This window comes from Actinia tenebrosa, unplaced genomic scaffold, assembly GCF_029948245.1.
Source record: "Actinia tenebrosa isolate PJP-AT-01 unplaced genomic scaffold, QUT_ActTen_1.0 PGA_scaffold8__29_contigs__length_14323225, whole genome shotgun sequence".
Taxonomy (NCBI): Eukaryota; Metazoa; Cnidaria; class Anthozoa; order Actiniaria; family Actiniidae; genus Actinia; species Actinia tenebrosa.
This window is the reverse complement of record NW_028292585.1, coordinates 189,761-201,874: the sequence shown is the minus strand read 5'-3', so window position 1 is coordinate 201,874 and position 12,114 is coordinate 189,761. Positions and strand designations below refer to the sequence as shown.

Below are 12,114 nucleotides of genomic sequence, written 5' to 3'. Positions count from 1 at the left end.
ATACGGCCTCGTCCCGTCGCGATGACAGACTCGACCGTTAGACAAAGGTGGTTTGTGGGTTCTTGGGTTCATAGTCCGTCTGTTCTAGTGGAGCCTGGCTGTACACGAGCAAATAAATAGACAAAGTTTTCTGGGTGTCCTGTGTTGAGATTTGAAACAAGACGTGATAGCAGATTAACGTAAACGTATAACGCTTTCAAAATTCAAATTAAACGTTGTTCAACGCACGCCCTAATAAACAAAAAAACAACAACAACAAAACCTGCACACTTACTAGGGCGTGCGTTAAACTAATACGTTAGATTCAAATTACGGGCACCGCGAATCGTTATGCTTGGATTCGAGTCCGTGTTCGAGTACGAGTTACAGATCGAGTTACATACTGATCATCACATAAAGACTAGTAGTTTAAATATCGTGTAATGCCCTTACATAGTTCTTTTTCCCCACTACTCTTGCATGAAGTTTTCTTAAATTATTTCACAAATAAAAACGTAAAACTTGAAAAAGAAACTATTAGCTCCCCGGTCTTTTCACTGCTTGGCCGCCATTTTGAATTCGACGCCCGCGGGCTTAGCCCCGTTTTGATGAATCAATTAAATATGCGCATATTATTTAAGAGTAGTGATACGCTTTCAAAATTCAAATTTAACGCGGCGTAACGCACGCCCCAGACAAAAAAACCTGCACACTTACTAGGGCGTGCGTTACACTAATACGTTAGATTAAAATTACGGGCATCGCGAATCGTCGAGTTTGGATTCGAGTCCGTGTTCGAGTTCGAGTTCGAGTTATAGGGATCGAGTTACATACAAAGCCGGAAACCCAGATACAGTCGTTTACAAACCGAGTCTTCGTTGTACGCTGTCATGTCTGGTAATATCAAACAACCTCTGTTGACCCTTGGAAGTCTGATCAAGAAGGACTTACAAGATGCCTATTTTTTACCTGCATGGCCTTCTTCGTATTCACTACAAAACAAATTTTACAACAACTTAAAATACTGCGTCTTTGATAATGCGCCCTCTTCAAAGATTTACACTGACTTTATCTTTCCGTGCCGAAACCTTCCTGCGACTGGGAATGAGGTCCCTGTTCTATCGGACTATCAGCCTCCTTCATTCTTGAAAGAACATTGGAAAAAATGGCTTCCCGACTTCCCTGATGCAGACATTCGGCCAGTCAGTCAAGGACTACGGGATGATAAACCCATTGTCACTAACGCTGCCATCCAAAGTCTCCCAAAGAGTAAACACTGTGTTGATCCTGATGTTCTATACAGAGTTCAGTTGAAGAGTTCAATCCATGATATTGGTGTACCGTGCCCTAAATATTTCCCTTCCGAGGACGCCATTTCTTTCCCGTGTATGGTCAAAGTCGACATGAGTTGGTCGGGTTATGGGAACAGGGTTGCTTACAACGGGAACGAGTTTGCCGCCATTATAAAAGAGATACGAGATAATGGTTGGACTGGTAATATTATTTACCAGCAATTCATGGAAGATGTGAATGAAATGGTGAGTTTTGAGTTTTATTTACACGTCTCGGGAAAGATGCACTGGTTGGGCACTAATGTTGGCGGTTTCGAAGGATTCAAGTGGACGAATGGAGTAGTGGAATGGAATAAACAAGAGGAATATAAGAATCGTTTTTACGACCAATTCGTCGTTCCTGTCAAGGATTACTTGCACAAGCAAGGGTATTTTGGCGTAGTCATGTGTGAAATCATGCTTTGTGACTATGGAATGTACCTCGTGGATCTAAACCCAAGAGTTAGCGGAGACACCCATCATCTTTTGTTGGCTGACTACATGATGCAGTTTGGTTTCCCAGACTCAATCATGAAGCAAGGAATGAAGACGAACAAATCGGCCAAGACGTTAGTGGAGAAGGCAAACCACATCAACACTGGCACAAGTGCCGGAAGGGTTGTTATTATCGCTGCTGCTGACGTGGAAGAAGATCAGTGTGAATATGAAATATCTGTCTTTGCGCAATCGAGAAAAGAAGCTTTGGAACTTTATAACAAGATGTAGAGTGAAGTAACCCGTGAAATAGACTAATACTCAATAGTAGATCCTAATTTCACCAGGGCCCGGTTGTACGAAGGGTGGGTTACGACTGGAGAGCATGACCATGAGGTTCCTTCCCCCCTCCCCCCGCTAAAAAATGAACGGTCCCTAACATCACTTTGGTCACAAAATGCGACGTTTAAAGTGAGGGTCTAGGGGAGAAAACGCGGGAGAAATAGTCGTAGCGTATGTAACGTCATCTTTATATATACACCGTGACACTCGTACTGAAATATCTTCATTTGAAAAAAATGATTTATTAACGAGCAATATAAAAATACATTATACTTAAAGAGATATCAGAATATTTTAAAAAGTATAAATTCAATCAATTAATCAATCAAGAGGTAAATCACGGTCAATCGATCTTAACTCGGCCAATCACTGATGTTTCTTCCTAATGACCAATAGCAGTTCACGTGATCACACTTGTCATCAAATATGGCGGAATTTGGCCATACCGTAACACCGAGTTCTTCTCTCTTAGTTCGTCCATGTCATTGGGTAAAATACCTGCCATAGATTAGCGAACATAGATTCGCAGGTGGCGTTCATTCCCAACATAATCACGTGATCACATCTTTTATCCAACATGGCAGAATGTGATGTTGTTTATTAGTTGAATATCAGTCGTACATATTTATATAACATTGGTACAAAAAAGTCGAAAACAAAATATTTCAATCGAGCCAAGGGTCACGTATCACTTGTAATCAATCCCGACATGCAACACTGTCGTCATCAAATGTCAGTTTATCCATTTTTCGACTCATCTTGTTTTTTATATCTTAAGTTTATTACCACTCAACACAATTCTTGATTGGAACCACTCAAGGGAGAAAAGTGTGGATGTTTCAAGGGCTTGCGCTTGTGATGTTAACATTGCGTCATCTGTTAAGTAAAGCGCTGAAGCCTGGGAACCAATCAGAAAGCCAGTCACGATTAATTCTGAAGAAAAAGGGTAAAACAGGAAGGTATTTTAATAAGCGCTTATTAAATTGTGGACTAAATAAACGAAAATCATCCCGCATACGTGCAAGCCCTCGCTGCCATGGTTACAAGAACATACCGCCTCTAAACCTCTATGGCTGTTGGTCTTCTTCTTTTGCCTTCATTTCTCTATCCAAGTTTAAAAGAAAATCCTCGAGTTCATTACAGTTCCTGTAGGATTAAACAAATAAACAAAGATGTATTAAAAACCTATTTTGATAGGGAAACCTGGACAGGCAAACAAAATGCATTTCCATCATTTTTTGTCTTCCATGGTATGGAAATATAATGAAAGTCGCCTCTTCAAACATCTATTTTCCATGATTTAAGAAGAGATAACTAGCTAAAAACTAGTGTGAGCTGCGTCGGTATTTCTAATGAAACAGTAATGATAAAAAGGTAAATTATACACCGTAAAAAGATGAAAAAACTTACTGACGTTTCGAACGCTGTCCTTCGTCCGACTAACGTCCGAAACGTCAGTAAGTTTTTTCATCTTTTCACGGTGTATAATTTACCTTTATATCATTACTTTTCCATGATTTGGAGCGCGCACGATTTTTCCATGGAATTTCACGGCCTTGGGTGACATATCAGGAAATGAAATCATCGTGATTTCAAGCGTACATCCAAAGAAAATTCCGGTCTGTAGGAATTCTCCCTCGGTTTTGGCGGGAAGTATACGACGACGCTGTCGTTCTTGCTGTACTTACATTACTTTCCCAGTAGGAGATGCAGACGCGCTGTCTCTTGGGTCAGGTGTCTGGTGAGGAACGGGAGGTGTAGATGGCTCTTCGAGTTCATCTCTTCAAAAAAAGAATAAAACAGAAAGTTGTAGGAGACAGGAATAGAAATTCCAATATGATATACCTTTTTTCCGCGGGTCCTTGTCGACCAACTTTTCACTTTTATCGAAATTGGGCTCCCTGTGGTTTGACTCACCTTTCCTTGCAATCCCTTTCTCTTTCGTCTCCTTCCCTTTGTAAGTCCTCAAGCTTTTCGACCAGTTTTTTATCAAACGACCGTGGTCTATTGTTGCCTGGTGCCGCGTCTTGCTGATCAATCTTCTTGGAAGGTTCCTTGACTGTTTGGTCATGGGAAGCTATTTCCTTGTCGACCGCTGGACCTGAAGATGACTCGTCTTTCTCCTCAGAGATCGACGAACTGCAACATTTAATATAAATTAATATGGTAACTAGGATACAGAAGCTTGTGGAAAATAAAGAAAGAAAGAAAGAAAGAAAAAAAAAGAAAGAAAGAAATGAATGAATGAATAATTAATTAATTCAATAATTCAATAAATAAATAAATTAAATTATTCTAATAATTAATTAATTAAAATTAATATATTGATATACTAATAATAAATAAATTAATTAATTAATATTGTAAGAGTTATTGTTTTTGTACTTAATATTGATAGGGAATAAATAAATAAATAAATAAATGAATAATTAAATAAATAATAGTAATAAATAAATAATAATGATAAATATATAATAATAATGAATGAATGAATGATAATAAATAGGTTGTTCATTACCTTTTTGGTGATGGGGACCTCCTATGTATTTCTAGATCGTCACCACTGTCGTAGCTTGGCTGTCGTATCATGATGTGTGGTATTGAATGAGGCCTAGAATGGTAGCATTAACAAGAATGTAATATATGAACGTGGTTAGATAAAGTGAAGCATTCTCAGTAGTGTTGTGTAATGAAATAGGACCTTGATGCTAAAACGAGGTTAGTGATCTCAGCTTCAGCCGTAAAGAAATTTCAGTCAAGAATTTACCTAGAACTACTATTTATATGCGTATGAAAATATATAAAACCAATGTAAATACAAATGGTAAATAGATATAATTACAATTGAGCTGGCAGTTTAGTATTCTTCTGCTTAGGGACACCTGTAAGCGAGGCTAAAGGGTCACTACAGTGCAACTGAACTCAACAATAAATAAAGACCCCTGATAATAAATGTATCAGTAGTTGTACTCTCATCACACACTAGAGCATATTTATAAATTTTTAGTTAAATTGAATTCTTACGCTAGTTTGGATTTTTCGTCTGTCTTGGCGCCAGCTTCATCTTCTGCTTCTTTAACTTCGGCCATCTTCTCGGCCAACGCGTCGTAGAACGAGACACGCTTTGATGCTCGTTGGGAAGTATTTCCGCTTCCACTTTCCTTAGGGGTCTCACTATGATGATAATGAAGAACAATTGGAATCAGAGCGGCATCAGAATATCTCTCGCTTGTCAAAAAATTAAGCATTAAAAAGTGAAAGGTCGTTGAGAAACTGAAATGTTTTTTAATTTCCGTACGAAATCATAGAAAGGGTTCTTTTTTTATGAATTTACAATTTGTCAAGCGCTATTTGGACGGCATAACTCCATTTTTCTTCTAAAAGATTCTTTATTTTGAAACATACCAAGTACACTCTCTGGGCTTCCTGTGGTAACTAATATTTAAACAGGAAGCCCAAACATGTGGGGGAAAATATCTTAACACAGAAATCCCAATATTATGATTGTGGTCTTTTTACCATGCCTGAAGCCAGCCCTCAACAACAAAAATCATCATCTAGCAACAAAGTACCAATAGGAATAGTGAGATTACCTTGTCGAATCAGTTGACGGTTCTGCTGGAGTGGCTCCGAATATCATGTTCAAGGCGTCCCTCAACAGCATTGATGCTGGCCGAGAGGGTGGACGGTTGCCTGGGTCTAGATGAGAAGCATTCTCGGGTCGGTCTTTTTTCTGTCTCATTACCACTAAAGGAGTAGCTTGTTCTTGTATTACCATGGATGATGGTCTGGACGACCTTGGAGTTTTCATATACGACACAGGCCTAAAACGTACACACATAAAAGATATGTGAAATATCGGACACAGGAAGCCCAATAATAAGCCTTACGGTTTTTGAGTCGCAGTGATTGGGTTACCTGTGGATAAAACTTGATATTTTTTTAAAAACATTGGACTCGATTAGAATACAAATAAGATGGAAATAGAATAGAATAGACACAAAGCAGATATCGCATGAGGAGGAAACTTCATACATTAACTTCTAAATTCGCTTTCCATCAAGGACTAATGATAATGAGCTGACGTACCTACGGACCAATCAAAATGAGGTATTCAAACACCGACCAATCAGAACGCTTGAAAATGACAGTTTCATCACATGCGATATCCGCTGTACAAATCAATGTATCTGATAACAAGCTATTCCCCAGTGTAGAGATATGATCACGTGATCGAATGTAAGTGACGTATGTCACGTGGGATCGTCATGTGACTTACTTCTCTGCCAATTCAAGTAGTCTTCCAGCGAACGTTCTCCTAGGCCTGCCGCTTCTGTCAGAGATAACCGAATCTTGTTACAACGAACGTCTGGATGTGATCAACAAATCCTACGCTACATTACGATAACAAACAAACAAACAACAACAAAGGAAACGCAAAAAGCGCATATATAAATTCAACTAAAAGCAAATAACAGTCATAAAATTTTAAAGTTAGTTATTAAAAGATCAAATATCGAAATTCAATTTAAAATATAAAATTAAAATTCTTAAAATAAGAAAGGCAATACGCACAAAACACAGACGTGGACAGAAAGACAAAATAATTAATGGTTATATACTAGGTTGATGTGGCGATTAATTAACTCTATAGTTAGTCTATTAAAAATAGACTAACTAAAAAACTGAAAATAGAGAGACCGACAGACAGACAACGAGATTGATGAGCAATGTAGAGCAGGGGTCGTAGCACTGCATACCAATATACAGACCCTGAAGTCCATAACTAGTCCTAGTAATGAACTGACTTCTGACACACCGCTTAGAATATTCATAACAATTTGAAAACAAACAAACAAACAATAACAAACAATTTTAGCAAGAACAACAAGAAAAAAGCACTCAAAACAGAACAGCCTATAGACAGACCATTATACTAAAATCAGAGAAAAATATGTCAAAGATATTTAGAGAGAGAGAGAGGGAGAAAGAGTAAGAGTGGTGACAGAATGAACAAGCGAGAAAATGAATGCATGAATATAATGTGCAATAAGATATTTCCCTCCATATCTAAATTATGTGTAGCTTATATCTTGATACTTTAACGTACATTGGAGAAGGTGCTGTTTGACTTCGACCCTGCCAGCTTCTCGTCATGTCACTGTACAACCTTTTTGTACTGGAAGTAAAAAATCATATTTTTCATTACATTCGGCTTCCTTTTCTCCCCTTCCTCCCCTCCCTCGTGGTCAGGGTTTCCATTTCCCATCCCCATCATTCCATCGTGGTTAGGTTTTTTCATCTCCACCTTTCCCCACAAGTCAAGTTTAACTGAAACATAAACCTGTACTTACCGAATTTCTCTCATGTTTTGCTTCTTTTTGAAGATTCTTTTTCTTTTGGATATTTCTTCGTATCTTGGACAGGGAAATACGATTTAAAAAGTCACAAATCACACAATAATACTAGTATATACGTCACAATTTCTATTGCGGGAAGACAAAAATGTTAAATTCATACAATCGAGCTTTAACCAATCACGTTGCAGAACGATTTCCTCTCTTTATGCTAAATAATTGCTCACGGTGGGATAAGTTCAAGATGAAACTTCAGTTACCATACAAATGATCAGGAAGAAGGAGTACTGAAGGAGTTGTTAGTATTTCTATGTATAGAGAGCAAAATAATGGCTAAATGTAAATTATGCAGCTCAAGACAGCTATCCAGCGTTAATATCCACAAAGTAAGATGTCAGCGCGTACGGACAGACAGACATCTCCTCGCTTGTGATATGGCAGATCTGAACTGGGCGCTTGAGTATAAATATTCATGTTCCCTTGCCTAACAATCTTACTATTAATCATATACCAAGCCCTTTCCCCCACCCCCAGGGCATACTTGTTCCCTCCGAGAAGTCAAGTTTGATACTGACCCATAGAAAATATGACTGTGGGCGGAGAGAAGGAGATTCTAAAGACGGACGTGGCTTAGTGTCGATTAATACGAGAGAGTAAGCAAGAAATGATATTAATACCTTATTTGCTCCTTATAATACCTTAGACGCTCTTTTTGATCACCTCTAAACTTCCACCAAGCAATAGCCATAACAACGCCAATAAATATCAAAATAATCGGGATTGAAGGCCCCAGGACAATAGCATCGGGTGGATCCTCTTCCTCTTCGGCTTTCTTTGCTTCTTTCTTGTTTTCAAGGAACAGTACGACAGGTACGGTAACGTTACTACGAGTATTCCCACCATCATAGTTTCCCCGCGGTGCGGGGGGTGGTCCGTCCTTTAATGGTGTACTTCTAGCCTTTATGGGGCGACTAACTGAGCTGTATTTTTCAGACGGTACTGGAGTGAAGCCATAACTGCCCTCAGTGGTTGGTGTACCGGGGAAAATCTGTTTTGGAGGAGTAGAAACAGGTTTGGTGGGTTCGTCTACGATAAGAGGTGCACTGGTTTTTGTCGTCTGTTTTGTTGGCTCCTGCGTCGCAACCACTGGGACTACATTGGTCGACGTCACTTCATTGGATGACGTCACGTTTCTCGCTTTCGTTGCCTGTTTTGGTACTTCAGAAACCACTAGAGAGGGGATGGTAGTGGCATTTTGTACTACAGGAGGACTGGTCGTAGGAAGAGTAAACCAAAATTTTAAGGAAAATCCAGTCCCTTCGTCGGTTATGTCGCTTCCGAATTGAACACGGACCCTACTCGAGGAGGTGCGTATGACACCCTTTGGCAAATGTCCCTCGCAGAACTTCTTAACAAACTTAGGGAGAGTCTTTTTTATCTCTCGTATTTGTAAATAATCACATTTGCACCTCGGTGCACCACATGAGGGACCCGACTTAATATCAAAGGACAGAAATTCTAACCAGACAACTGCGTCTCTTGGGGCTGCTATGATCCAGGTACACGTAGAGTTCTTCGCATAAGGTCCCGGGTGGCCTGGACTTGTGATTGTCCCCGGGGAATTCAGCTGCTCTTTTACTGGACAAGGCGAAGAACCTGGGTACAAAACAAAAAGTATTCCTCAACGCATGCTCAGTAAAATGCATTTTCATAAGATAAAAAAAATGGTGGAATGGAAAGGAAGGAATTGTATTGAGAATAATAGACGGTTTACATTCATTTCCAAGAGAACGAAGTAACAAGACATAGCCGCCATGTTAGTTGATTGAGATACACGGACAAGAAATTTTCTCTTGAATGTTTTATTTTATGCTATTTTTAATCAAACTTTATCATGACAGACACTGAGAAAGCATTGCCCATTGAAAAAGCACTAATCAGGCGAATTAGGTCGGCATAACACGGGTCTAATGCTCAATGGTCGAGACTAGCACTTAGGCCTTATTTTCATTATGCTTCCTTGTTCCTATCAAATAATTAGAAATAGGAGTTCTTTACAAGAACCATTAGTTCGTGCTTTTGGCAAATTAAACCTTTGAAGGGAAAAAAGTGTACAACGGTACAAAACTGAGGAAAGAGCCAGAACGATGTTTAAAGACACACGATAAAGACACACGTATTTCGGCTCTTAATCACCTGCTCTCACAAAGATGGCATAATATAACCTCACTATTTTCTGTCATTAAATCTAAACTTTGCGTAAATCAGCTCGAAATTTCAAAAACGTCAAATATCAAAGCTCTTCCTTACGGCTGACCGCAAGCCATTTGTTAGATTTTTTGTGGTCTACAGGGCCAAAAGAATATGTTCGTGTAGAAAGTAATAGGCTTCATCATTTACATTGACCTCAGAGCTTCCTCAAAACAAAGCTCAAAGAAAATGTTTTATGGGATATCCCTGGCACGGTTCTCGTTTATTTTAGCCAAGCTCCACAAGGCATGAAATAAAAGCCGTCGATTAGAAGTCACTTAAAGAATTCTTACTTAATTACAGGCTATTGACGAAGTGAGGACTTAAAATTTAAGTATTTATAATGCAACCACGCAAGCAATTTTCCCAAGCTTAAACAATGTATCGAACTTCAACAATGGAAAAAAAATTTTTTCTCCGCTTATTTTGTTAAATATTTATTCGGAAAAAAACTAGTTGTAGGAAGGACATTACGTAAATGCGAAGTTTTGAAGATAATGAACATCAAAACATCATAATTTAAAACCAAACATTATATTTTACTAAGATGAAATGTTTTGGCAGAGTATATTTTGGCAAAGATGAAATATTTTTTAATGATGACAGCCTATATTGCTATCTCAAACATCACGCACAAAAAGTTGAAAGATTCGAGGCAATTTGTAAAGGTGTTGGAAGAAACAATATTTCTTGAAGTATGAGAAAACATATATTTGGATGTAAGTTCTTATTCAAAAAGAATCTTCTTTTTTTTTGCCAGATATTTGACTACAAAATGAATTTAAAATTTGACCATAAAAAAATACTGTTGAGTTTTGAAGGTAAGAGTGTTTCGGAAAATTCTGTACTTTTGGTAAAATTACATCGCTAAAGTACAAAATTAATAAAATAAATAGAGGATGGAGAGCTTAATGTGTTTTTATACCTAAACCCTTTAAGCGTATGAATATAGTCATTAGGTAGGCTAAGTTGAGTGGAATTTTCTATTTGTGATTTTAATGGTAAAAAATATGGAGACTTACCTACTTGCCGATAAATTCTAGGTCTTGCAGCCACAAAGGTAAAGACACAGAGAATAGTAAGGAATAAGAGTGAGTTGGGCATTTTTAACCCCTGAAAATCAGAACAGATACTACTAGTTCATATACCCTGAACGACGAAAAGCTTCTCGAACTTGTGTGCTTTTGTAAAACGCCATCTAATTAAAAAAATATCGCTTAGTCTTCATTAAAAAACGAGAGAAAGTCTTCCCAAAGGATTTAGGAAGAAGCAAAATCCAGTGATCTTAGCTGCTAGATCCAATACCTGGGAAAAAAATAGATGAACGTTAGAGGATTTGCCGCCAAAGTTCAATGACATGAAGCAGAATGTATTATTTTGACGTCTGCTGTTCAAGGGAGATGGAATTTCGGGAACACTGTCGTATATAAATAGCTATTTGTGAATTCTACTGTACCATTGATAAAACAATTGAAAATCTGGGCTGGCAATTAAAATGACAAGCAAAAAAATGCGAGCATTTTTGTCCGAAGAGGCTCGCGAACGACCACATATGTCAAAATTGACATAAAATAAAAATAGATCAAAAAAATCTTTAACGGTTCAACGTCCAACAAATCGTTTTTAGAACTGAATCCAACTGTACTTTAACTTAACTTCAACTCAGCTGCAAAACTCAATCCGAAGCCCAGTAAGTAAAGGTTTTTCGTGTTTGTTTTAAAGAGGAAAAAATCTTACGGATTCGAAGAGCTTTTCATGGGGTACTCAAACGTCGCGCTTATCAGACGGCGATGGAAAGAATTCTGTTTGCTTTTCGTCGGCCAGATACTTCTTTCTTTCCCTTTTCCAACTCTTGAGACCTTTCAGTTTACATTAGTTTAGCTGTGGTTACATCGAGAAATGATTGGTAAAATTATTCAATAGTAAAAGCAACCACAGACTTTGACGCTACTCGACGTCAATGAAATGCGTGACATGTTCTTTGTAACGCATGCACACAGAGCGACCTGTCACGCGCTAAAACAATGGATAGAGGTACAGTGTAGGTCTTCATACGGATTTGCTACAAACATTCCTTGATTATTGACTGAGCCACTTAATTAAAGACATTCGTTAGATTTATCCTGTAAGAGACTTTCAAACTCACAAGGACAAGCTGCGTGGGTTGAATCGAATAAAACACCCAGGCGAACAAGCGTGGGAAGTAACGACGCTACTACAGTATAGTGTCGGGCATATTCTACTTTAAGCAATGGTTCTCAATGGCTGCGAGCTACTTAGAATACGGACTGAAATGACAAATATGCAGGTTTTATGCCATTGGTTAATGTTTTTTTAAATTACGCAGTTAAGAGATTGATCAGTTGTGGGCACAAAATGGAATATCAAGATGTAAATGAGAATTAAAAAGTAAAACAATA

The 12,114-nt window shown here is 38.3% G+C and overlaps 1 protein-coding gene across 3 annotated transcripts; it reads right to left on the bottom strand.

Annotated features, from left to right (window-relative positions):
- Window positions 1-2,309: 2,309 nt before the first annotated feature.
- Window positions 2,310-11,679, bottom strand: LOC116296955 (uncharacterized). Of its 3 annotated transcripts, none has more exons than XM_031705076.1 (13): window positions 11,432-11,678; window positions 10,717-10,999; window positions 8,122-9,100; window positions 7,442-7,504; window positions 7,198-7,266; window positions 6,367-6,420; window positions 5,681-5,911; window positions 5,112-5,261; window positions 4,606-4,698; window positions 4,005-4,226; window positions 3,776-3,868; window positions 3,142-3,233; window positions 2,310-3,020 (listed from the first exon to the last, which is right to left on the bottom strand). In XM_031705076.1, the coding sequence occupies exons 2-12, from the start codon at window positions 10,796-10,798 to the stop codon at window positions 3,155-3,157; spliced, it is 2,115 nt and encodes a 704-aa protein (XP_031560936.1). In that variant the 5' UTR covers window positions 10,799-10,999; window positions 11,432-11,678; the 3' UTR covers window positions 2,310-3,020; window positions 3,142-3,154. The 3 variants fall into 3 exon arrangements, with proteins under 3 accessions (XP_031560936.1, XP_031560937.1, XP_031560938.1); XM_031705077.2 differs by having other exon boundaries at window positions 8,143-9,100; window positions 11,432-11,677; XM_031705078.2 differs by lacking the exon at window positions 6,367-6,420 and having other exon boundaries at window positions 11,432-11,679.
- Window positions 11,680-12,114: the final 435 nt, after the last annotated feature.